At 41.9% G+C, this 25,266-nt stretch overlaps 1 protein-coding gene across 3 annotated transcripts in view; it reads left to right on the top strand.

The window, feature by feature from the left end:
• The first annotated feature begins 6,051 nt into the window (after positions 1 to 6,051).
• poc5 (POC5 centriolar protein homolog (Chlamydomonas)) overlaps positions 6,052 to 25,266 on the top strand; it is an 86,800-nt gene continuing 67,585 nt past the window's right edge. The window contains exons 1-3 of one of the 3 annotated variants that reach the window (XM_080189306.1): positions 6,087 to 6,164; positions 12,731 to 12,814; positions 23,139 to 23,289. In XM_080189306.1, the coding sequence (XP_080045432.1) occupies positions 6,162 to 6,164; positions 12,731 to 12,814; positions 23,139 to 23,289 (238 nt within the window). In that variant the 5' untranslated portion in view covers positions 6,087 to 6,161. Of the gene's footprint in view, positions 6,165 to 12,730; positions 12,815 to 23,138; positions 23,290 to 25,266 lie in introns of those variants that run through there. The other 2 variants (XM_080189308.1, XM_080189307.1) reach the window with 2 other exon arrangements.

The raw sequence follows: 25,266 nt of genomic DNA, 5'->3' as shown, positions 1-25,266 counted from the left end.
AAATACTTAAAAAGTTAACACAGGCACAATGAAGTGAATGGTAGTATCTCTATGGTAAAAACATTAAAGGAATGGATGAAGCCTGGTTAGATAGGTTATTAGAAACGTACAATGATGGAAGAATGAATCATGGCTGTAAATTCATTGGTGAAAATTAATTTGGATGCCAGGAGATATTAATTTTCACCAAGCCATTAACCTCTGGAACAGACTGTTTGGACATGTAAGTTTGGAGAATCCTTATAATGTGAACTTGAAAAATTCCGGTGAGAAGAGAATAGTTCCAGTTACAGAGATAAATTGCTCATTAATTGTTGATTGTGATGAATCATGGTAACTGTGGAGCATTGTGTTTTATATAGGAAGTCAGAGACAAATTTCCCAACATGTTTTCTGAATCACTCGGAGAGCTTTAGTGAATGATGTAATGATTTACATTGTCCCTTACTATGTTTTCTAAAAACAACCTAGAGTTTCATGTACATTTTGTTATTTTAAGGTGGGGTGGATATTGTCTCAAGGCAAATATTACAGTTACATCAGAGAATCTGGTGAACTGGTGCAGTGACAATAATCTCTCCCTTAATGTCAACAAAACAAAGGAGATTGTCATCGACTTCAGGAGGCGTAGAGGAGAACATGCCCCTGTCTACATCAGTGCGTACCAAGCAGAAAGGGTCAAGAGCTTCAAGTTTTGAGGTGTCCAGATCACCAACAGACCGTCCTGATCCCCCCATGCTAACACTACAGTTAAGAAGGCCTACCAATGCCTCTACTTTCTCAGAACACTAAGGAAATTTGGCATGTCTCTTCCGACTCGCACCAATCTTTACAGCTGCATCATAGAAAGCACTCTTTCTGGTTGTATTACAGCTTGGTATGGCCCCTGCTCTGCCCAAGATCACAAGAAACTACAAAAGGTTGTGAATGTAGCCCAATCCATCAAGCAAACCAGCCTCCCATCTATTGACTCAGCCTACACTTCCCGCTGCCTCGGGAAAGCAGCCAGCATTATCAAGGATCCCACGCACCCTGGACGCTCTGTCTTCCACCTTCATCCGTCGGGAAAAAGATACAAAAGTCTGAGGTCACGTACCAACCGGCTTAAGAACAGCTTCTTCCCTTTTCACTGTATACTGATACATGTGACAATAATAAATCAAATAAATCAAGTCAAAGAATCATTGAATGCTTACAACACAACAAGAGGAAATTCTGCTCTCCGTATCTGTGCTGGCTGTGTGAAGATCGGATGTGGCAGGAAACTTTCCAGTGTCCACTTAGGAGTCTCCTGCCATAGCTGAGTTCCACATAGACCGGTTACTTCCGGAGGCTGGCCTGAGGAACATGGGCAACATAAACTGCCCAGCAAGATGGTTTTGAGTGAACACAGGAACTCAACACTAAAGACAGGAGCAGGAGTAGACCATTTGGCTCAGAGACCCTGCCCCATCATTCAATATAATCATGGCTAATCTTTTGCTTCAATTCCACTTTCCCAGGTCCTGTTATAAGTTTCCCTCCATATCCCTTGATTCCCTGAGAGACCAAAACCCTGTCTATCCCAGTCAATGATGGAATCTGCAACATTCTGAGGTAGAGAATTCCAAAGACTCACACACTTAGAGTGAAGAAATTTCTCATCAATACAGTCCTGAATGATTGTCCCCCCCCTGCCACCGCCCCCACCCCCCCCCACCATATCCTAAGACTGTTTTAGATTCCCCAGCCAGCAGAAACAACCTCTCTATGTTTCAATATGACCATCTCTCAACCTTCTTAATTCTAGAGAATATAAGCTGAATTTACTCTGTCCTTCACCACAGAATAACCGTCTCATCATCAGGAGTGATCTACTGAACCTTCGTTGTACTGCCTCCAATAGAAATGTAGCCTTCCTTAAACATGAACATCAAACACTGCACGTGGTGGTGGAACTTAACAGATCTCCACAGGTAGGTTTGCTGGTGGGTGTCTGTAAAATTACCTGGATGCCTTTCCAGCTACCCTCCTGTCCAACCCCCATGCTGGGAAAAGTTAGAGATGTAATAAATTTTAAGCAAAGGGTGGGTGGAACAAAGACCAGAGGAAAGTGTACAACTGAGTGGAAGACAGGAGAGATCGAATGACAGAAAAATGGGGTCCTCCAGGGCCAAAATGGGGCAAGAAAAGAAACATAGAAACAACAGAAAGTGCTGGAAAAAGTCAGCAAATCTGACAGCATCTGTGGAGAGAGAAACAGAATTAACATTTCAAGTCCAATACAAATTCTTCGAAATGTTATGGCCAGCGGATCCAGACAAGGCCCCCAGTTTGTTAAATTCCCTGACAAGTTCCCCAAATCATTATAACTGGAATGGACCACAATTTTGTTATAATCCTGGGTGAGGAGGAATGATCTGGCTCCCCTCTTTGCTCAACCCTATTAACACATACAGACACACACAGATGAAAAATAAGAAGTTGAATCCAAACATAAAAGTTAAAAAATATATACAAAGCAATCCTTAGCCTGTCCGTGACGTATAGATGGGGGTACATTGTGGTCATTAAATTGAGTAATTTTGGTTGAGCTGACTTTGGCAGATGCGTAGTCTTAAAGTTTAGCAGTTTATTTATTGGTGTCACAATTAGGCTTACATTAACATCACAATGATGTTGCTGTGAAAATCCCCTAGTCGCCACAGTCCAGCACCTTCAGGTATACTGAGGGAGAATTTAATATGGTCAATGCACCTAACCAGCACATCTTTCAGACTGTGGGAAGAAACTGGTGCACCTGGAGGAAACCCATGCAAACAATGTGCAAATTCTGCACTGACAGTGACCCTAGCCGGGAATTGAACCCAGGTTGCCGGCACTATGAGGTAGCAGCGCTAACCATTGTGCCACCGTGCCACCCCTGTCTTTTGGAGACATTTGTTAGCTTATCCCAGGAGGAAGAATCGTGAATCTGCAGGTTAGCTGAACAGGCTGTGCTGTTTCGTTATTGCTTGTGGTTTCTGCTAAACAGAGAGAGAGAGAAATTGTTAGCTTCTGTCAGGGTGACTGATGGTTCTTGTTGCTGGACAGCACTAGTCCGCAGCTTGCATTTTAACCCATTTTCTCTGTGTGTCCCTGGGACGGGAAAAATGGCACATCTTGCGCCATAGTCCATTTATCTTTTATCCCAGGTCATTTTGTTAAAACCCAGGCCAAAAACTTCAAGTTCTGTAAAATTAGCCTAGATCCTAAATTTTACATTTGGTTTTGGCATTGGTGAGCATAAAGAAGTTATTTATTAGTCACAAGTAAGGCTTACATTAACACTTCAATGAAGTTACTGTGAAATTCCCCTAGTCACCACAGTCCAGTGCCCGTTTGGGTCAATGCACCTAACCAACACATCTTTCAGACTGTGGGAGGAAACCAGAGCACCCGAAGGAAACCCACACAGATATGAGGAGAATGTGCAAACTCCACACAGTGACCCAAGCCAGGAATCAAACCCAGGTCCCTGGAGCTATGAAGCAACAGTGCTAACCACTGTGCCATAGCACTGCCCCACTGATGTTTCAAAGATGTTTCACTCCAGGTATGATTCAAGTGGTTCACTAGGAAGATTTATTAAGCAAACTTTATTTAAGAACACAGTTAGAATATAACAAAAAGAATTAGCATAACTTTTACTAATTACAAGACTTAAACATAACACAGTATATTTCTGAACAGCTAGCTATCTCTGTTGTTCCAATTTAAAGCAATACCCCATTCATATTCTTCAGAATTGGCACAAAAACAAGTACGCTCATGTGATGCTCGATTTTCAGCTTTTTACCACTCTGGACAAAAGTCCAGGCAGCAATTTTCAGAGAAGGATATAACCTTAAAACAGCAAAATCTCGGAGAAGCAAACCCAACATCTGGCAGTTCCCAGTCTTTCGACCCCAGAGACAGAAAAGGATACCTCGCCCTCTGCAGCTTCCAAAGCAACAATTCTCATACAGCAGACTCTCCAAAAAAAAGAGACTTAGCTCCTCGCAGATTCCAGTCTCCAACTTCAGAAAGAGGACAAAAGAGAGATTTCTCTCTCTTAACTCAAAAGTAGCATCTCAGTTTCAATATTCTGTGAAAAGGCCCAGCTTCTCCATCTCATGAAAAATCTACCAATCATCCCAATGAAGCCCCACTCTGCAAAATCCTGGGGAAAACAAAACAGCATTAGTTCAGATTAAAACCAAAATTCTAACTATTAGAAACAAATAGGTTGCTACAACAACAATATAGCATGCCGGCTCCAAGTAGTAAAAAAACTGCAATAACAGTTTCTGGACATGGAACTGGCTCAAATACAGTTCATAAATACAGAGTATTGTCACAATTTTACACATTCTGAGATATAAATCGACAGGAGATGGCTCTTTAGATGACTGCAGAGATGTGGAAATCAGTCTTTCATCTCCACAATCACAGGAGATTAAAGTTCAGTCTTTTGCATTTTTCATATCTTCCTTTCAAATGTCTCTGTTTGAAGTAGGCCATGACACTTTTTATCAGCTTTTTTTTTGATCAGCCTTCACTTGTGATTCTTTTTAAAAACAATGGTCTTCCTTAACAAAAAAGTTCAATATGCTCATAGATAGTTGGTAGTGGTAGTCTGGTGTCATGACAGGAGCAAGATGCTTCTGGACCAGCACTTTCTGTTTGTATTTAAGGTTTCCACCTCCACAGCTCTTTACTTTTAATTTAAAGAAACAAGTCTTAGGACTGACTGACAGAGCAGGTGCGCAGCTGGCTGAAAGGAAAATGAAAGGAAAAACGTTGTTCACTGTATTGATGCCACGACATGCTCTTGCTCCGAATTGGAAAACTTCATCAACTTTACTTCCAATTTCCAGCATTCTTTCAGTTTCACCCAGTCCATCTCCAACTCTTCCTTTCCCTTCCTTTACTGCTGTCTGAATTTCTGCTGATATGCTATCAACTCTTATTCATTACAGACCCACTTACTCTGCCAGCTACCTCAACTACACTTCCCCACGCCTTGTAAGGAATTCATTCCATCCTCACAGTCCTTCTGCCTTTGTCTCATCAATTCTGATGTTGTAACCTTGATACAACACTGTTTCTGAGATGCCTTTTTTCCTCAACCAAGGATCCCCCCATCACCATAGATGACAAGGTCCTCAACTGTTCCCTCTGCATTTCCTGCAACTCTGCTTGCACCCCTTCCCCTCCTCCCAAGAACCACAAAAGGGCTTCCCTTCCATTTTACACCCCACCAGCCTATATATTCAACAGATCATGTCTGCCACCTTCAGCATGATTCCATCATCAAACACATCTTCTCCTCCCCTTCGCTTTCAGCATTCCAGGAAAACTATTCTCTCCACTCCTCAATCACCCCAACACCTTGCCCCCTTCCCACACTCTTGCCTTACAAACTCAGGAGATCTAACAGTTGTGCTTTCTCCTGCTTTCAGCCCCCCAAAACACATCTTTCGTGTGAAGCATTGAATTATGTTCACTTGTGTCAATCCCGGCTCCGTTTTTACTGCTAATAACATGGTCTCCTCTGGCCTGGGGAAGAACACAATGTGAAGATGCCGGCATTGGACTGAGGTAAACACAGTAAGAAATCTCACAGCACCAGGTTAAAGTCCAACAGGTTTATTTGGTAGCAAACGCCACTAGCTTTCGGGGTTTGCCCCTTCACCAGGTGAGAACGCTGGGGAGAACACATGAAGAATTGGTGACCGCTTTACAGAGCGCCTCCCTTCAGTCCACAAGCATGACTCTGAGCTTCCAATGTTTTGTAGACAAAACATAAAGAGTATTAAGATGAGTAATCAGTTTAAAATTAATTTCACTGCAGATTTGTTTAAAGTTGACCAGGAGCACTGTTTGTTTGAATGCTTTGGGATGTTTGCAGCTTCCATACGCAGCGAATGATTCCGGCAGGGGACTCTCAGCCAATCAAGCCGGAGCTTTCCGCGTCCCGCAACCACAGCAACCGCGCGATGCGGAGTTCTGTCCAATCACAGCACAGGACGGAGCGAGGTGGGGTATGGCCGGCCGGACTAATCAGGATGGGCCTTGCTGGCACGGCGTCTCCAATAGCGGCGGCGGTTAGGGTGGTGCGGACAGTTTGAAACGGTTTGGATAGAGCGGCTGTGGGAGCGATGGTAAGGCGGACCGGCCTGCGGGCTAGGCCGGGGGCTCCGACCGACAGACCGGCCTGCGGGCCAGGCCAGGGGCTCCGACCGACCGACCGATCTGCGTGCCAGACCCAGGCTGGCGGCTTCGGCCCACGGACTGACAAACTGGCCTGTGGACCAGGCCGGGGGTTCAGGCCTGCGCAAAGTTAAGGGAAATTCTGGGAATCTGCCCCACCGTATGCCCTTTCGGGATAGTGTAGCGATAATACCACTCGGCATTCTTACTAGGACTAAGTCACCGTTTAGGTGCTGCTGCCTAAAAGGTGTCGGGGCTTGTGTTTTCTCTAATGTAGCTGTTGTTTGCTGCAGGGTAGAAGTGATCGAGTTGTTCATTTCACTAATATCTTCAGTGTGAAGAATAAAGTTACTTTGGTTTTCACCGGCTTGGAAGGAATGTAGTTGAATCTTTTTTATTTATGGGACATGGGTGTCACTGACTGGCTGGCATTTATTGCCCATCCCTAACTGCCTGAAGACAGTTAAGACAATAACATTGCTGTGACTCTGTAGTCACATTTGCCAGAGCGGTTAAGAATGAGCGATTTCCTTCCCTAAAGTGCATTAGTGAACCGGATGGTTTCATGGTGGTCAGTAAATTCTTAATTTCAGATTTTTTTTATTGAGTTCAGATTCCACTATCTGCCATGGTGGGATTTGAACCTGGGTCTCCAGAACATTAGCTGATTTTCTGAATTAATAGTCTAGTGATAATACCACTAGGCCATCATCTCCCCAATTTGTTTTACTAGTTTGTGGTTGATCTGCAACTTTTTTTTAATTTAAGTGGATTAAATGAATCAAAATTTGATTATTGTTGATATGGCTTAGTTGGTAGCCTGTGCCTCTGGTTGTGTTTTGAACCCCCTACACCATTTTGTAGTCTGATTTGGCCTATGTGCAGTTCTTTATGTTAGGTAGATGTAGAAGATTTGGAAACCTAGAAGTTCTGACCAAGATTCTTTTCTCAATCCACATTGTAAAAGAAAATGTGGACTAACTAGTTATTTATTTCATGATTGTGGAACATTGTCATGTGGAAATTAGGCTGTTTCTTGAAGTGACTGTTTTGGTTCACTGTGAAATGCTTTGAGTTGTTCTCTGAATGTGGTGAGATGCTATATCAATGAAAGTTTGTTTTTTTCCTGTTATCTAGAGAAAGGAGTAGGCCATTCAGCCATTGAATGTATTCTGATACTTAATTAGATCAGGCTGATCTGTATCATAACTGTATTTACTTGCCTTTGCTCTGTAACACTTATTACACTTGCCTATCAAATATAGGTCTAAGTAGGCTATTTGATCACTTGAGCCTGGTCTGCCATTTGAACATCTTCGCTGATCATCTGCCTCTGTCAATTTTCCCTATTATCAATATGTTCCTTGATGTCAGTAGTATCTAGAAACCCATCAATTTCCAAAATGGTGACCCCTAATTTTAAAACAGTGCCCCCTAGTTCTGGACTAACTCACAAGAGGAAACAATCTTCCAACATCCACCTTGCCAGTACTATTCAGGATCTTGTATTCTTCAATCAAGTCTCTCCCTCCACCCCCCCGCCCCTGGCTCCATCCTTCTAAGCTCTAGTAGAAACAAGCCCAGTCTTACCAACCTATCCTCATAAGCCAACCTGCTAATTCCAGTCTAGTAAGTTGCCTGCAGTGCATTTATATTCTTCCTGAAATAAGGAGGTTAAAACTTTACACAGTATTCAAGATGTAATCTCACCAATGCCCGGTATAACTGAAGCATAACATCCTTGTTTTATGCTCAATTCTCCTTGTAATAAAGGGGAGCATTCTTTTAGCCATCTTGATAACTAGCCATCTTGCATACTAACATGTTGACACTTGGACACATGAACACCTAGATTCCTTGGCACCTCAGCATTCTGCAATAATTCTCCATTTAAGTAATATTCTGCTTTTTTTTTCAATTTTCCTGCCAAAGTGAACAACTTCACACTTTCCCACATTACAGTCTGCCAGATTTTTGCCCAATCACTCAACTTATCTGCAGTCCATCTGCAAATTCTGTATGTCTTCACAACATATTTCTTACCAAACTTTGTATCATCTGTAAATTTAGCTATAATGCCTTCGCTCCTCTCATCTAAGTCATTGATGCAAATTGTAAACAGGTAAGGCCCCAGCACAGACACTGACGGAACCCTGGAATTCTCTGCCCAGAGGGTGGTGGAGGCTGAATCATGCTAATATTCAAAGTGGAGGTGGATAAATATTTGATTGAAGAATAGAGGGTTATGGGGAAATGACACAGAAAAGGAGTTGAGGCTGGCATAGATCAGCCGCAATTGTATTGAATGGCGGGGGAGCCTTGAAAGACCTGGTGGGCTATTCCTGCTTCTATTCCTTGTATTGACTCTGCTCTAAGACACATTTATTCATAGTGCTTTCTGCCAATCTTCAATCCAGGCCAATATGTTAACCCCTACACCATGAGCTTTTTTTTGCAATACCTTTGTGTCAAATGCTTCTGTAAATCCAAGTGCAGTATACCTACAAACTTTCTTCTATCCACAGCACATGTAACTCCTTCAGAGAATTCTAGTAAATCGGTTAAACATAGTTTCCCTTTTATGAAAGCATGTTGATTTTTCCCATTTACGTTGAGCTTATCTAGGAGCCCAGCTATAACATCTTTAATGATCAAATCTAATTCCTTCCCCATGACGGATGTCAGGCTATCTGGCCTATAATTTCTTGATTTCTGCCTCCCTTCTTGAATAGTGATTATATTTGCTACTTCCAATCTAATGGAACCTTTCCAGAATGTAATGAATTTTGGAAAATCAATACCAACTCATCTCCTATCTCATTAGTGACCTCTTTTAAAATCCTAGGATACAGTTCATCAGGCCCACAGCTCCAGCAGTTTGTCCAATACTGCTTCCCTCATGATTTCACCAAATTCCCCTCTAACCTCTGATTTAAGCTATTACTTGAATATTTCTTGTTTCCTGTGGTGAATAGAGGCAAAATATCTGTTTGTTTCTTCTGCCATTTACTTATTATCTATTCTCAACCCCCCCATTCTCACTTTAGGAGCAACATCACTTATACTTTTTACTGTATAAATTCCTTTTAGAATTTCTTGCTATCTGTTTATACGTTCCTAGCTAGCTTTCTGTCTCTCCAATTGTCTCCTAATTAACCTTTTAATCAATATCTGTGGTTCTTCATATTCTGACCAATCATCTGACCTGCCACTCATCTTTGTGTGGTTTCGTTTTTTCCTTGAGTTTGATGCTTTTCTTGACTTAACTGTGGATAACTGCTCCTCTTAACGCTTTTTCTTTACAGGAAGAATATACTTAGAGTATTCTGAAATATGCCCTTAAATGTCTGACACTGCTTTTCAACTGATCTAGCCTAGAATCCCAGTTCACCTCACCTAGCTCAGCTATCATGCCCACATAGTTGCCCTTTTTTTAAATATCAGTATTAGATCCACGCTTCTCCCATTCTAGACTCACCAGCCAGGGAAAATATCCTATCTGCATCTACCTTATCATACCCTGTATAAGTTTCTACGAGATCACCTTTATTCTTCAAAGCTCCGGAGAATACAGGCTGTTTCCACAATCTTTCCTCAAGACAGTTCTGCCATTCTAGGAATCAGTCTAATGAGCCTCTGTTGTGTTTTCTCTATGGTAAGTAGGTCAGGAGACCAAAACTGCCCAGCCCTAGGTGCAGGCTCATTAAAGTCTACATAATTGCAAGAAGATATCTTTACTCCCGTGCATCCTTTAGCGATGAAGGCCAACATACCATTTGCCTTGGTTGTTTGGCGCTCTTGTATGGTAGCTTTTAGTGCACATGAACAAGGAGAACTCAGTTCCTCTGTGTTAATACTTCCCAATCTCTCTCCATTTAAGAAATATTCTGCCTTTCTTTTTATTCTACCAAAGCGGACAATTTCAGGTTTATTCACACTTTATTCTATCTACCATGTTCTTCTGTATTCACTTAGCCTGTCCAAAATTCCTTGAGGTCTCCTTGCAGCCTCCTCACAACTCCCATTCCCACCTAGTTTGTGTCATCAGCAAATTTGGAAATATTGTATTTGGTTCCCCCGCACGTCCAAATTATTTATATAAATTGTGAAATCTGTGGCTCCAGCACTGATCCTTTTGGTAGCATTTATTCCTACTGTTTTCTGTCAGTTAGCCAATTCTCAATCCACACTGATATATTAACCCAGCAAATTTGGGATTGGACTTGATAGACTACCGTGGATTGAGTGAATAAGAATGAATAGCTGTTCTCAGGATGGCAAGCTGTTACTAGCAGCACAAGGATCAATGCTGGGGGCCACAGCTGTTCACCAACTATCTTGATTTTGACCTTTTCAATTGATCAGACACAACAGCATACAGGGAGGAAATTCCAGATTTCCACTACTTTTTGCAAAGAGTACTTCCTGACGTCACCTGTGACTGGCCGAGCTCTAACTTTAAAGTTGTGCCTGATATTTGTCAAATAAAGTTCCTTAAAGTCTGTGCCTCTAATTCTTGTTATGCATTACTGGCTTCCTTTGATCTTCCATTGGCAGTTGTGCCTTCAGCTGTTTAAGTCCCCTCCCTAAGTCTGTCCACCTGCTGCTCTAAGATGGATCTTTCAATCCACCTTTTCTACCAAATCTTTGGTCACCTGTTTTAATGTTGTCATCTTTAACTGTCAATTTTCTTTTTGTCTGCTTATGTTCCTGTGCCTTGGGATGTTGTACCACATTAACGGTGCTATATATATGCAACTTGTTTAGGTTTTGTGGAATAAGAACATAAGAAATAGGAGCAGGAGAAGGCCATCTAGCCCTTCGAGCCTGCCCCGCCATTCAATAAGATCATGGCTGATCTGTCGCTGCTCAGTTCCACTTTCCCGCTTTCTCCCCATAACCCTTAATCCCCTCTGTTATCAAAAACCCATCAACCCGCGTCTTAAAAATAGTTAGCGAGGCAGCCTCCACCACTTCAACGGGCAGAGAATTCCAGAGATTCACCACCCTTTGAGTGAAGAAGTTCCTCCTCAACTCCGTTCTAAACCGCCCCCCTTTTATCTTGAGGCTGTGCCCCCTAGTCCTACTGTCTTTTTTGAGCGGGAAGAGTCTCTCCACCTCTATCCTATCCATCCCATTCATCATCTTATACGTCTCAATGAGATCTCCCCTCATTCTTCTAAACTCTAACGAGTACAAGCCCAGTTTATTCAGCCTCTCCTCATAGCTCAACCCCCTCAACTCCGGTATCAGCCTAGTAAACCTCCTCTGCACTCCCTCCAAGGCCAAAATATCTTTGCGCAGGTGCGGCGCCCAAAACTGCAGTTAATATTGCGTGCTCCTCAGGTAACAGACCACAGGAACTCTTGCACTGTCTGTATAATAGCAGAGTGGGAGAAATGAGCTGCATCGTGCTCACTGAACTTCAGCTCTTGAGCTTATAATTGGATTCTTTAAAAGAGTTGTTAAGATTTGAAAAGCTCGTAATTAAATGTGCAAGTCAGTTGATTGACCAAGATTTCATAGAATAGAATCATAAATTTATAGCATAGAAAGAAGACACTTAGCCCATCAAGTCTGGTGATATTTTTTAAGCTGTAGAGCTTTAAATGTAGCTGAAACGTGAAAATTATTCTGTTTAAATTAACATGTTCCACTAATGATGTAATTTGAGTTTACATAATTTATTGAGAATAAAATTGGAAGTGAACAAAATTTTTGCTACACTATCCTGAACTAGGAATTTCTCGAGTATAGAAATTGATGCAATGTTAAAGGAGACTAATTTGCTTTTTATCTGACTAGACTTTAATATTGGACTTTAATATTGGACTTTGATTTTGGTGAACTGGAAATTAGCCTACTCAATTCTTTTAAATATTTAGTCTTAGTTTTGTTTTTTTTTGAAAAAGCTCTTTACTTTATACTCTTTAATTTTTGAAGAAACTGTTTAAGGGGAAATTTGAATTCAAAGATTTCATATATCCACCCAGGTTGAAGTTGTGAACAGACCAGCTGAATTGTCTGGGGCATCTCTTTTTGACACCAACCAAATAAGCTAACTCAAATTAACATAGGAACAAATTACAAGGGGCAGTTTCCCAAAAGGAAGGGGACAGCCTTAACAAAAAGTTGAAAGGAAACTTAAAACATTAAATCAAAATGTGATTATCAGGGTCTGTAATACATCCCAGCCCCTGCGGTGCCCAGCGGTTGCAGAAAGTGTCAACTGCACCCGTGGACACTGTATACTCCCTCTCCAGGGACACGTAGCCGCAGTAGAGCGGCAGACAGTTGGGATGGACAGTAAGTCACCAGTTTGTATCTGACTGCGAAAAGCTTATTGTGCATGATCTCTAATGGGGTTTCAGGTTAAACTGATGTCAACAAGATTAATAACTGCCAGGTCACAGGGAGACTGGCTACTAAACAGATGTTATTTAAATTTTATTCATTGTTTTTGTTCTGGGCCAAGGGGGTCAGCATTTAAATCAATTAATTGCTTTCTCTTGCACAGATGTCCTCTGATGAAGAGAGGATTTCCAGTCCTATGCTACCTAAAGATTCAGATCGGGGTAGTTCAGTCTCTTCTGATCTACAGGTAAGAAGGAAAAATTTCATACATCTGTACCCAAGATGCACGTTATGCTTTTTTTAATATTAATCCTCTTTTTAAAAATTTATTTACAGGGTATGGGCATTGTTGGCTAGGTAGCATTTATTAATCGTCTCTTGTTGCCTTTGAGAAGGTAGTAGTGAGTTGCCGCCTTGAACTGCTGCAGTCCTTGAGCATAGGCACACCTAGAGTGCTGCTGGGGAGGGATGGGCTCCAGGATTGTGACCCAGTGACAGTGAAGGATTGGCTATATGTTCCAAGATGATTGGTGACTTGGTGTTCCCAGGTATCTGCTGCCCTTCTAGATGGTAGGAGTGGTGGGTTTGGAAGGTGCTTCCTAAGGAGCCTTGGTGAGTTCCAGCAATGCATTTTGTAGATGGTACATACTACTGTCACTGTTATTTGGTGTTGGAGGGATTGAATGTTTGTGGAAGGGGAATTAAGTGGGCTGTTTTGACTGGATGATCTTGAGCTTCTTGTGTTGTTGGAGTTGCACTCATCCAGGCAAGTGGAGAGTATTCCACCTCACTCCTAATTTGTGTAGATGGTTGACAGGCTTTGAGGAGTCAGGAGGTGAGCTACTCACAGCTGGATCCCTTGTGCCCTTTTAGCCAAGTATTTGTATTTTTAATGCAGCTCAGTTTCTGGTCAATGGCTAAACCCCAGGATGTTGATAATAGAGGATTCATTGATGATATTGCGATTGAATATCAAGGGATGATGGTTAGATAGAAACAGGAAATATGAGTAGGCCTTTGAGTCTGCTGTTCTATTCATTCAAGTCATCCAAATCAGTAGCCTTATTCTGCGTTCCCTCATATATCTTTTGATCCTCTTCACCCCAAAAGCAATATCTAAGTCCTTGAAAACATACAATGTTTTGGCCTTAAATACTTTCTGTGGCAGCAAGTTGCACAAACTTACCAATCTGTGTGAAAAGATTTCTTCTCCTAATAAGTTTACTCCTTATTCTTAGAATATGACCCCTAATTCTGGACACCATCCTTCACCACCCCCCCCCCCCCAAAACATTAGGAACATTTACTTGTATCTACTCTTTCTAATCCTGTTAGAATTTTATAGTTCCTCTGATTTTCCCCCCTCATTCTTCTGAACTTCAGCAATATAATTCTAATGGACTTAATCTCTTCTCGTATGTCAGTCCCACTATCCCAGGAATTAGTCTGGGAAACCTTTTGTTGCGCTCCTTCGATAGCTGGAATATCCTTCCTTAGATAAGAGACCAAAACTGCACCCAATATTCCAGGTACATACGACCTCACCAGACCTTTATAATTGCAAGAAGACATCCCTGCTCGCTATAAAGGCCAACATACCATTTGCTGCCTTTACCACCTGCTGCACTTGCATGCTTCCCTTCAGTGACTGAAGTACAAGGACTCCTTGGTCTTATTGCACATTTTCCCCCCCCACCCCCCCCCGCTCTCAATTTATAGCCATTCAGATAATCTGCCTTTTTGTTTTTGCTACTAAATTGGATAACCTCATGTTTATCCACATTATACTGCATCTGCCATGCACTTGCCCACTCAGCTTGTCCAAATCACACTGAAGCATTTCTGCATCTTCCTCACAGATCACCCTCTCGCCCAGATCTTCTCTTGTATGAGAATGTCAATGCCTGGCCTTTGGGTGGCGCAAATGTGACTTGCTAGTTATCCAGATTTGAGCTAACATTGTCTAGATCTTGCTGCATTTGGACAAGGGCTGCATCAGTATCTAAAGATTTGAGAATGGTGCTGAACATTGTGCAGTCACTGATGAAGCGGCTGAAGATGGTTGGGCCTAGGTCACTAAACTGAAGAACTCGAGTGATATCCTGGAGCTGAAATGATTGACCTCCAATCACCACCACTATCTTCCTTTGTGCTAGGTATGATTGCAACAGTGGAGGGTTTCAGCTGTGATATTATGGTGCTACATACTGCATCTGGATCTCTTGCTGCCTGTTGATATTTACTGAGGCATTGTCTACAACTTGTGTACATCTACTAGAGTTTTTTTAGATTCGTGCATGTCTGCTCTGAGCATTAACTCTGGTGCTACTGGCAATATCTCTTCAATGAGGAATAAGACATTGTGATTCAGTCAGTTGTCTACATGAATTTGCACAACTGTATTCATAAATGAAAGATAATGGGATATTTTTCCTGCAGCTTGAAAGCACTAGATAACAGTATGTTATTACTTGGTGCCAACTGTCATAAAACATAGAAATCATCAATAAGTGGAGCTGAAATTTGAACAGTTATCTTTTGATCGGTTCTCCAGGCATATTCATCCCAGTGTAGTTTGGTTGTGATTACCCAATACAAGCTGTGTTTGTAAATGGAGTTGGTGTGATACATCACATTTAATTTTGCATTCTTTTGATATGTGTCCTCACTTGAGTCAAAAGGTAGTGGATTTAACATCTGTCCAGAGACTTCACAGAATCCAGGCTGACACTTGATGCAATACTCAAGGAACATTGAGTGTCAGAGATGTTGCCTGTAAACTGAGGCATCCATCCATCCTGAGATTGATGTTAAAAATCACAAGGCACTCTTCAAAGAAGAACTGGGGAATTCCACCTCTAGTGCCATGGCAAAGATTATCTCTCGATAGTATTAAAAGAATATCTGGGGGGAGAAAAGTGCTGGATAAACTCTGACTTCTGTGGAGAGAAACAGAGTTAGTGATCCTCAACAAGAAGCTCTAGCTCGTGGGAGCAACAGTGACGTGGATACAAAATTGCCCGAATTATAGGAAACAAAGAATAACGATCAATGGAAATTTTTCAGGATGAAGGAAAGTTTGTTCTGGTGTTTCCCAGGGCTGGGTATGGGGCCCTTTACTTTCCCTTCCCTGATAAGTTAATGCTCCAGATATTGATGGATAGGGGACAATTTCAAAGTTTGTGTACGACACAAAACTTGCAAGTGTTGTAACCTGAAGGAATAGACAGGTTGGTGGAATGGGCAGATGGGTGGCAGATGAAGTTTGGTGCAGCAAAGTGTGAGGTGATGCATCCTGGTAGGAAGAGCATGACAGAAAATATAAAATAAGGGGTGCAGGAGCAGAGAAACCTGGGTGTGTATGTGCTTAATCATTGAAGGTGGCAGGACTGGTGAGAGAACAGATAATAAACATATTGTATTCTAGGCTTTATTAATAGGGCCATAGCGTATAAGAGCAAGGATATTATACTGAACTTGCCCGAGACACTAGTTATACCTCAGCTGGAATATTGTGTACAGTTCTGGGTGCTACACTGTAGGAAGGATGTGAACTAATTGGAGAATATGCTGAAGAGGTTTATAAGAATGGTTCAGTTAAAAGGATAGATTGGAGAGGGTGAGACTGTTCTCCTTGAAGAGAGAAGATATTCAAAATCATGAGGGGGCTAGACAGAGTAGGTAGGGAGAAACTATTCCTGCTTTTAAAAGGATAAAGGATGAGCATGCACAGTTTAAAGGGATGTGCAAAAGAAGTAAAAATGATGTGAGAAAAGGTTTTTTCACAGCAAGTGGTTTGGGTCTGAAAAGAGCTGCCTGGAAGTGTGGTAGAGGCAGATTCAATTGAGGCATTACTTGTGCAGGGATATAGTAAAAAGTACCTTTTCTACATGAGGGTGGAAATCTGGAGATCTCACTCAAAAAATCTGTGAGCGATGATCTATTTGAATTTTTTAAATTGTTTTAGGTAATAGCAGTAAGGGATAAATAAGTGTGTGTAATTTGAGTCAAGATATGGAATTACCTGATCTAATGACTGGCAGGTTTACAGGGCTTAAATAACTTGTATCCATTCCTGTTTCTGTCCCCTTACTGCAAGACCTGGACAATATTCAAGTGTGAGTAGACTGGCCTTATGTGCTGGCCCTCTGAAAGAGCTGTTCACCTAGTGCCACTTCCCTGCATTTTCCCTATTGCCCTGCATTTTTTTTGGATAATCCAGTTCCCATTTGAAAGTTACAGTTGACCCTGTCTCTGCATTCGATGTCCAAACCATTTGTTTTGTGAGAGCACTTTTCTCATGTTGCTACTGCTTTTGCTGGTTACTTTTAAATCTTTGCCCTCTGGTTCTGTATCTCTCCACTACTTGCAAAAGCTTTGATTCCTACAGAGACTGATAATTTTCAAAAAGAAATTTGAGCTTCCAGTAAACAGCTGGAATCCATAATGAGATTTCACATTTTTAGACTTCTACTGTGAGAAACAGACTAAGAACGTAGTGGCAAAACACTTTTTTGGTAGGCAGCTTATACTTCAGAAAATAAGCCCCATTTTAGTTTAAACACAATGAAAACACCATTTCACAGGTATACCTTACATTGTTCTTTAAGTAGACATTCAATTTTCCCAGACTCAAGTGATACTTATCTCCTGAGAGCTGAATTCCATTCTTTCTCTTTTCTAGCCTGGTAACTTTTTGAATTATTATTGTCACATGTTCTGTTATACAGTGAAAAGTACTTTTTTTTGCACGCTATACAGACAAAGCATACCGTAAGTAGCAAAGGAGAGGGTGCGGAATGTAATGTTACAGACATTGTTAGGATGTAGAGAAAGAACAACTTAATATGAAATAGGTCCATTCAAAAGTCTGATGGCAGCAGGGAAGAAGCTGTTTTTGAGTCAGTTGGTACGTGATCTCAGACTTTGGTTAAATTTTTCCTGATGAAAGAAGGTAGAAGAGAGTATGCCTGTGGTGTGTGAGGTCCTTGATTATGTTGGTTGCTTTTATAAAGCAGCAGGAAGCACAGACAGTCGATGGATGGGAGGCTGGTTTGCGTGATGGACTGGGCTACGTTCATGATCCTTTGTAGTTTTTTGTGGTGTTGGATGGAGTAGGAGCCATACCAAGCTGTGATACAACCAGAAAGAATGTGTTCTATGATGCACCTGTATCAGTTAGTGGGAGTCCTAGCAGACGTGTCAAATTTCCTTAGCCTCCTGAGGAAGTAGAGGCATTGGACATTCTTAACTATAGTGTTGGAATGGAGGGGGACCAGGACAGGTGGTTGGTGACCTAGAAACTTGAAGCTCCTGACCATTTCCACTTCATCCCTGTTGATGTAGACAAGAACATGTCCTCCATTATGTTTCTTGAGATTGGCTATTTCCTTTGATTTGCTGACATTGAAAGAGTGATTTAATGGTGTTGCGTCAATTCATCAGATTCTCTATCTTTTTTCCTGTGTTCTGTCTCGTCGTTGTTTTGAGATCCAACCCATCACAGTGGTGTCATCAGCAAACTTGAAAATGGAGTTGGAGGGGAATTTGGCAGCACATTCAGAGGAATATAAGAAGTATAGTAAGGGGCTGAGGACACAGCCTTGTGGGGCAGCAGTGTTGAGGATTATCTTGGAGGAGGTGTTGTTAATTATCCTTACTGATTGCAGCCTATGGTTAGGAAGTCTAGGATCCAGTCCAGAGGAAGGCAGGCCACAGAGTTTGGAGATGAGTTTTGTTGGAATAATGGTGTGGAAGGCTGAGCTATAGTTAATAAGTAGGAACCTGACAGGGGTGTTTTTGTTGTCCAGGTGTTTGAAGGTTGAGTGTAGGGTGTCTTCTGTGGACCTGTTGCCGCAATAGGCTGAATAGTAGTGGATCTGGTCAGCCTGAGGGCTAGAATTGCTTTGTACTATGACTAATCTTTTGAAACTTTTAACCTTAGAACTGTCTTTCATAATTTGTGTTTTTTAGCTGGAGTTTCTCCCACTAATGCAAGCTAAACTCTTCACTCATTGGTCTTTTCAATCCAAGTATGAGCTTCTGCCCAGATTCCTGTGCAGTAAACTGTAGACTTTTGGCTTCTCTCTCTCACGCACACACCTGACGGACTGATTGGTGTCTAAGTTTCATCAATACTTAGCCTTCCCATCTCCATGGCCATTTGAATCACACAAGCCTGGCTAATGAAGGCAAGTGTGCCAAATGCTATCTTAATCACCTTGCTTTGGGTGACAGATTACAATGGCCATCACCAAGAATGATTTTGTAGCATCGCTACTTACTTGAGCTGGCCAAGCCTATAAGGACATAGCTGGTTAACTGGGTCTGTGGCATGTAGTGAGAGGACCAACGAGAGGAAAAAAAACCTACTTGACCTTGTACTCAACAAACTAGCTGTCACCGATGCATCTTTCCATGACCGTATTGGCAACAGTAATCACTTCACGGTTCTCATTTAGATGAAGTCCCAACTTCATCTTGAGGAATGTGTGGCACAACTGGCTGTCCTAAATGCGATAGACTTTGACCAATTCCAACAACTCGAAGCTGGTTTCTGAGGTGATGTGGGCCATCAACAATAACAGAATTGTATTCAACCACAGTCCATCTCATGGTATGGCATATCCCCCACTCTACCATTACTATCAAATCTAGTTCAATAAGGAGTGCAAGTGAACACGCCACAAACAGCAGTAGGCATGCCTAAAAATATGTCAGCCTGGTGAAGCTACAACGCAATTGCTTGCATGCCCAACAGTTGAACCAATATGCGATAGAGCTAAATGATCCCATAAGCAACCAATCAGATCTAATCTTTGCAGTCCTCTCACCTCCCGTTGTGAATGTCAATGAGAAATTAAACAACTAACTGGAGGAGGAGGCGGAGGCCCAACAAATATCCACATCTATGATTGGAGCACAGCAGTGCCAAAGACAAGGCTGAATTGCTTGCAACCATCATAAAGCCAGAAGTGCCAAGTGCATGATCCATCTCCACCTTCTGCAAGGTCTTCAACCAATTTATTTCATTGCATGTGATATCAAGAAATGGTTAAAGGCATTGGATTCTGCAACGGTATGGGCTCTGACATCATCCCAGCAATAGTACTGAAGACTTGTGCTTCAGAACTACCTGTACCCCTAGCTAAGCAGCTACAGTACTGCCACCTACCCAAAAATGTCTAAAGTAGCCCTAGTATGTCTTGTCCTGTCTTTTGCAGACAAATCTAACCTGGCCAGTTACTATCCCATCAGTCTACTTGCCAACCATCAAAGTAATGGAAAGGGTCATTAACGGTGATATCACATGACATTTAATCAGCAACCTCACTGTTGTTCAGTTTGGCTTCTGCCTGGGCTACTCAGCTCCTGACCTCAGTTACAGCCTTTGTTCAAACATGAACAGAAGAGCTGAACTGAAGGAGTGAGTTGGGTGACTGTCCTTGATTAAGTCAGTAGGAATCAGATGGGAAAACAACTCCACTGATTTTTGTCATACCTGGAATAAAGGTAGATGATTGTGGTTACCAAAAGTCAATCATCTCAGCCCTGAAACATTGCTGTGTAGTTCCTTGGGGTAGTGTCCAAATTTCCTTTTCAAAGAAGGAAATCTACCATGCACTTTAAATATATTGCTTTTTGTGGTGCGCAACATTATAACCTTTCTCATATAGATTCATAGAATCCCTGCAGTGCAGAAGGAGGCCATTTGGCCAATTGAGTCTGCACCAATCACAATCCCATCCAGGCCCTATTCCTGCAACCCCACATTTACCCTGCTGAGCCCCCTGACCTTATGGTCAATTTATCATGGCCAATCAACCTAACCCATGCATCTTTAGACTGTGGGAGGAAGCCAGAACACTGGAGGAAACTCGTGCAGATGTGGGCAGAATGTACAAACTGCACGCAGTCACCTGAAGCCAGAATCAAACCCAAGTCCCTGGCGGTGTGAGGCAGAAGTGCTAACCACTGTGCCACCATGCCATTCTGGAGTCAGTCAGAGGTACAAGAGACACTTTTACTTTTATCTTGGAATTTTGAGCTGTTCTATTTCAGTGATAGGAAGTAAAACATTGTTAGCTTGTTGGTAGTGTTGAATTCAACAAACTGTTTAGACTTCTGGGTGAATGTGAATAATCTTTTGCTCAAACTCATAAAAGTTACCTGCTGATTATTTAAAAATGGACTTGGATTGAAAAATATTCCTAACTTCCTTTCCAAAACACATTTGATTACTTCTCTTCCAATACTGGTGGCATAGTAGCTAGCACTGCTGCCTCCAACACAAATTCAAAAATATAAGTCAAAATGCCTCTTGTACCTCTGACTCCAGAACGGTACGGTGGTGGCACAGTGGTTAGCACTGCTGCCTCATAGTGCCAGAGACCTGGGTTCAATTCCGGCCTCAGGTGACTGTGTGCCATTTGCACATTCTCCCCACATCTATGTGAGGTTGCTCTGGTTTCCTCCCACAGTCCAAAGATGTGCAGGTTAGGTTGATTGGCTATGATAAATTGACCATAGGGTCAGGGGGATTAGCAGGGTAGAAGACTTTTGCCTTGTTTTGCAATGGAAAAGTGAAAGGCACTAAGGTACACAACTGCCCACATTTATTTGGAACATATTAAAGCATCCTCCAGCATTTCACAGGACAATGTTATCAAAAGAAAGGTGCTGAGTCACAGTAGGAGATGTGTGGCCAGATGACAACTTGATCAGAGGGAGGTTTTGAGGCTCATCGCAAAGACGCAAGAGATTTTTTTTGAAAGCACAGTGGAGAGATTTAAAATCTAGGACTCTAAAATTGGAGGACCACGAACATAAGATGGTTGTGGTGGCAGGAGGATGGGAAGTTACATACATTAGGAGGGGCAAGGGCATGGAAACATTTGAAAACGAGGATGTGCATTTTTTTTTCAGTCGTGACATCCAACTGGAAACCAATGTAGGTCAGCATGTGTGGGTAAATGGGACTTGGTCATAAAGCCATTACGGCATAGAATCAAGACCATAATGGATCTCTGCAGAGCAACCTAGTCACTCTTATTTCCCACTTTATCCCCAGAGCACTACAAGCTTTTCCCTTGTGCCCATCCAATTTGCTTTGAAATGGGGCATCATCTCCACTTCCACAGCCCCCTCAGGCAGAGTTCTGGGTCGTTAACAATTATTATTTTTGAATGTTCTTCCCCTCTCTTCCTGCATCTCTCTCTCTCTACTGAATCCCTGATCCTGTTTCGTCAGGTCATGTAAACAGCTTTTCTTATTCTGCATAATCCAAACCTAGTAAAAAGTCTGACAACACCAGGTTTTAGTCCAACCTATTTATTTGATAATATACTCACAAGCTTTCGAGGGACACCATCTTCGTCAGGTGACCTGACGAAGAGGGTGTCCCTCGAAAGCTTGTGAGTATATTATCAAATAAATAGGTTGGACTAAAACCTGGTGTTGTCAGACTTTTTACTGTGTTTACGCCAGTCCAACGCCGGCATACCCACATCATAATCCAAACCTGTCATAATCTGTCCACTTCTATCAAACCTCTACTTGATCTCCTTCTCCCAAGAACAACAACGTTAGCTTGCAGCTACAATTCCTCACTCTGGAATCATTCTAGTAAACCTAAGGAACCTTTGAAACATGAGCTTCCCATTTTGTGGCAATACTGTCTGCCACATCGTTTACTTGTGATATTGTATAAATGTTAGCTTTGAGTGCAAATTGATGTCTCCAAAACTTCACAAAGTTTTGATCAGTAAAATTTCATCATTGTTCCCATAAACTGGCAATCAGCTTTTAATTTCCAGTCTTGAGTTTAAAATAGAATTCTCCTTCTGTTAAGCTGGTGACTTGAAGTCTCATAGATGTGCTAAAGCAGTATGGTATTAATTTCAGGCATTACAGGAAGTTTGACCGGATGTTGGGCAATGCTACAGATGGAACTTTCAGCTTTGGCAAAATGTAAATTGGGCAATAACAGGTTATTCATCTGAGTTATGAAAAACAATATTATTTGGGGGTATAATAGCACACTTGCTGACACTGCACATTTTGTTTTTGTTAAGTTTCTTTCTATGATAAATGTGCATTTGATGGTAATGTTGTCTTAGCTGATCTAGTTTTGAAATATTTTGGAAATTATAACACCAGAAACCAAAGCTGACTCTTATAAAATGATTTGCCCATTTGTAGCAGTGTCCTTGTGGTGTCAAAATGCAAGGTACTTTGGTTTTCAAATGAGTCTGAGATTAAAATTTACTAAAATTAGCAGATGTATCATTTAAGACCAACAAGTGTTGGAAATACTGAAATCAGACAGCATCTTTGGAGTTGGAAGTAAAGTTCATATTTAAGATCAAAATAACTAATGAGATGTCATTGACCTGAAAAATTCCAATTCTTTCTCTACACTATTTCCTATTTGAATAATTTGCAGTATTTTGCTTCCTTATTTAATTCTGCCGAGCCTTTTCTGTGATGAATGCGTCAGATGTGATTATTTTGAAGTAATAGGTTATTATCTTAAAGTGCTAAACATGTTTATTTCTCCTTCTGCCTGTAAGGACGAGTATGAAGAGCTGCTACGTTATGCTGTAGTAACTCCAAAGTGGGAGTCTGGCGTCCCCAAAACATCACATTGCGTAACAAAACTTGTAACAGGCGGCAAAGATTCGAGTACAATGGCGGGTGACCGTTCTCCTCAGCATTTTGCAGGTGAAGATGTTTCAGTCCCAGTGCTTTCCAAAGCTTTTAAACCTGCACCAATAAAGAAAGTCATTAGAAACTTAATCTTTATCGTATTCAACCTTCGTGTGAAGTCAAAGGTGTCAGACTTGGCACAGTGGTAACGCTTTTGTTTGAGTCAGAAGGTTGAGTTTGAGCCCCATAATGTATCCACTTGAATACATTATCTAAGTGGACTCAGTAGGTTTACTGCACTTTTTCTGCTGATGCCTGGCACTGTTTAGAGGTGCCATTTTTCTGATGAAATACTCGGTCCCTTCGTTTGGAGATGGATATAAAACAACCCATATCTAAAATTTTTGTGTCACAAATAGGCTTACATTAACACCAATGAAGTTAATGAAAATCCCCTAATTGCCACACTCCTGTACACTGAAGGAGAATTTAGCATGGCCAGTGCACCAAACCAGCACGTCTTTCAGACTGTGGGAGGAAATCCAGTGAGAAGTCTCAATTCCAGGTTAAAGTCCAATAGGTTTATTTGGTAGCAGAAGCCAGTAGCTTTCGGAGTGCTTGCTGCTCCTTCGTCAGGTAGGTTAAACTGCTGGAGGAAATCCAAGTAGACGTTGGGAGAAAGTGCAGGCTCCGAACAGACCATGACCTAAGCTGGGAATCAAACCCGGGTCCCTAGTGTTGAGGCGGCAGTGCTAACTACTGTGCCACCAGGGATGGAAGAGAAGTAATCAATGTGTTTTGGAAAAGAAGTTAGGAATATTTCTCAATCCAAGTCCATTTTTAAATAATCAGCAGGCAACTTTTGTGAGTTTAAGCGAAAGATTATTCACGTTCACCCGCAAAATCTAATTGCTTCATCACTTTCTCTTTTGCACGTTAGAGTTCAAGAGGATGGTTTTTGCAAGTTGCAAACAAAATATTATTCTTGGTTTACGTATTTAGCTTGTCATAGGAAAAAAGTCATTGTGGGCCTGCTGAAGGCTGTTCACTCAAAAGATGGTATGTGTGTAGCAGGATTTCCCCAAATAGATGTTTTTTTGGCAGACCATGAAATATAAATGAAGGCATTTAAAATCGTGAGCACCAATGGAAGAAACTGTTAACCCGTGAACTCAATGCATTCTGTCTGTTTTTGAGCAAGAGGTCAGTGAGAGCATGCCCTCCACCCCAGAAGCCTCAGACGAACCTGTATCTGAGGTTACCGTTGCAGAAGCCAACCCACGGGAAGCAACTGACCTGGTTGGGGTACCCAGATGAGTACTCGGATCCTGCGCAGACCAGCTGGTGATTCACAGACATTTTCACCTTTACGCTAAACTGAGGCCCCCATTTGTTTCAGGAAGGCAACCATCATCCCAGTACCAAAGAAAGAGAGTGCCTTAATAACTATCAGCTGGTGGCTGTGACATCCATCATTATGAAATGCTTCAAAAGGTTTGTGAAGACACGAATCAATTCCTGCTTTCCACATTGCCTGGATCTGCTACGCTTAACCTACCGCCATAACAGGTCTACAGGAGACACCATCTCCTTGGCCCTACACTCAACAAAGAACACCAAGATAACAAAGACTCCTATTTATTAACTGCAGCTCAGTTTTCAACATGATTATTGCTACAAAACCCATTTCCAACCTCAGTGGCCTGGGGCTTGGCTTGGCTTCTTCCTGTGCAACTGGATCCTAAACTTCTAACCCACAGACCACAATCAGTAAAGATAAGCAACACTACCTCCACAATCATCCTCAACACCAGTGCCCACAAGGCTGTTCTCTGGCCCTTACTACACTCTTCATACACCTATGTCTACGGCCAAATTGCCCTCCAACTCAACTTTCAAGTTTGCTGATGACACTACTGTAGTGGATCAGACCGCAAACAATGTGACAGTCTACAGGGAAGAGAGAGGAAATCTGAACTGGTGCGATGACAATCTCTCCCTCAATGCCAGCAAAACAAAGGAAATAGTTATTGACTTCAGGAAGCATGGTGG

Source organism: Carcharhinus amblyrhynchos, chromosome 5 (assembly GCF_965287045.1).
Source record: "Carcharhinus amblyrhynchos chromosome 5, sCarAmb.v2.hapA, whole genome shotgun sequence".
NCBI classification, from domain to species: domain Eukaryota; kingdom Metazoa; phylum Chordata; class Chondrichthyes; order Carcharhiniformes; family Carcharhinidae; genus Carcharhinus; species Carcharhinus amblyrhynchos.
Note: the sequence above shows the minus strand (reverse complement) of the source record. Positions and strands in the feature narration are given on the sequence as shown.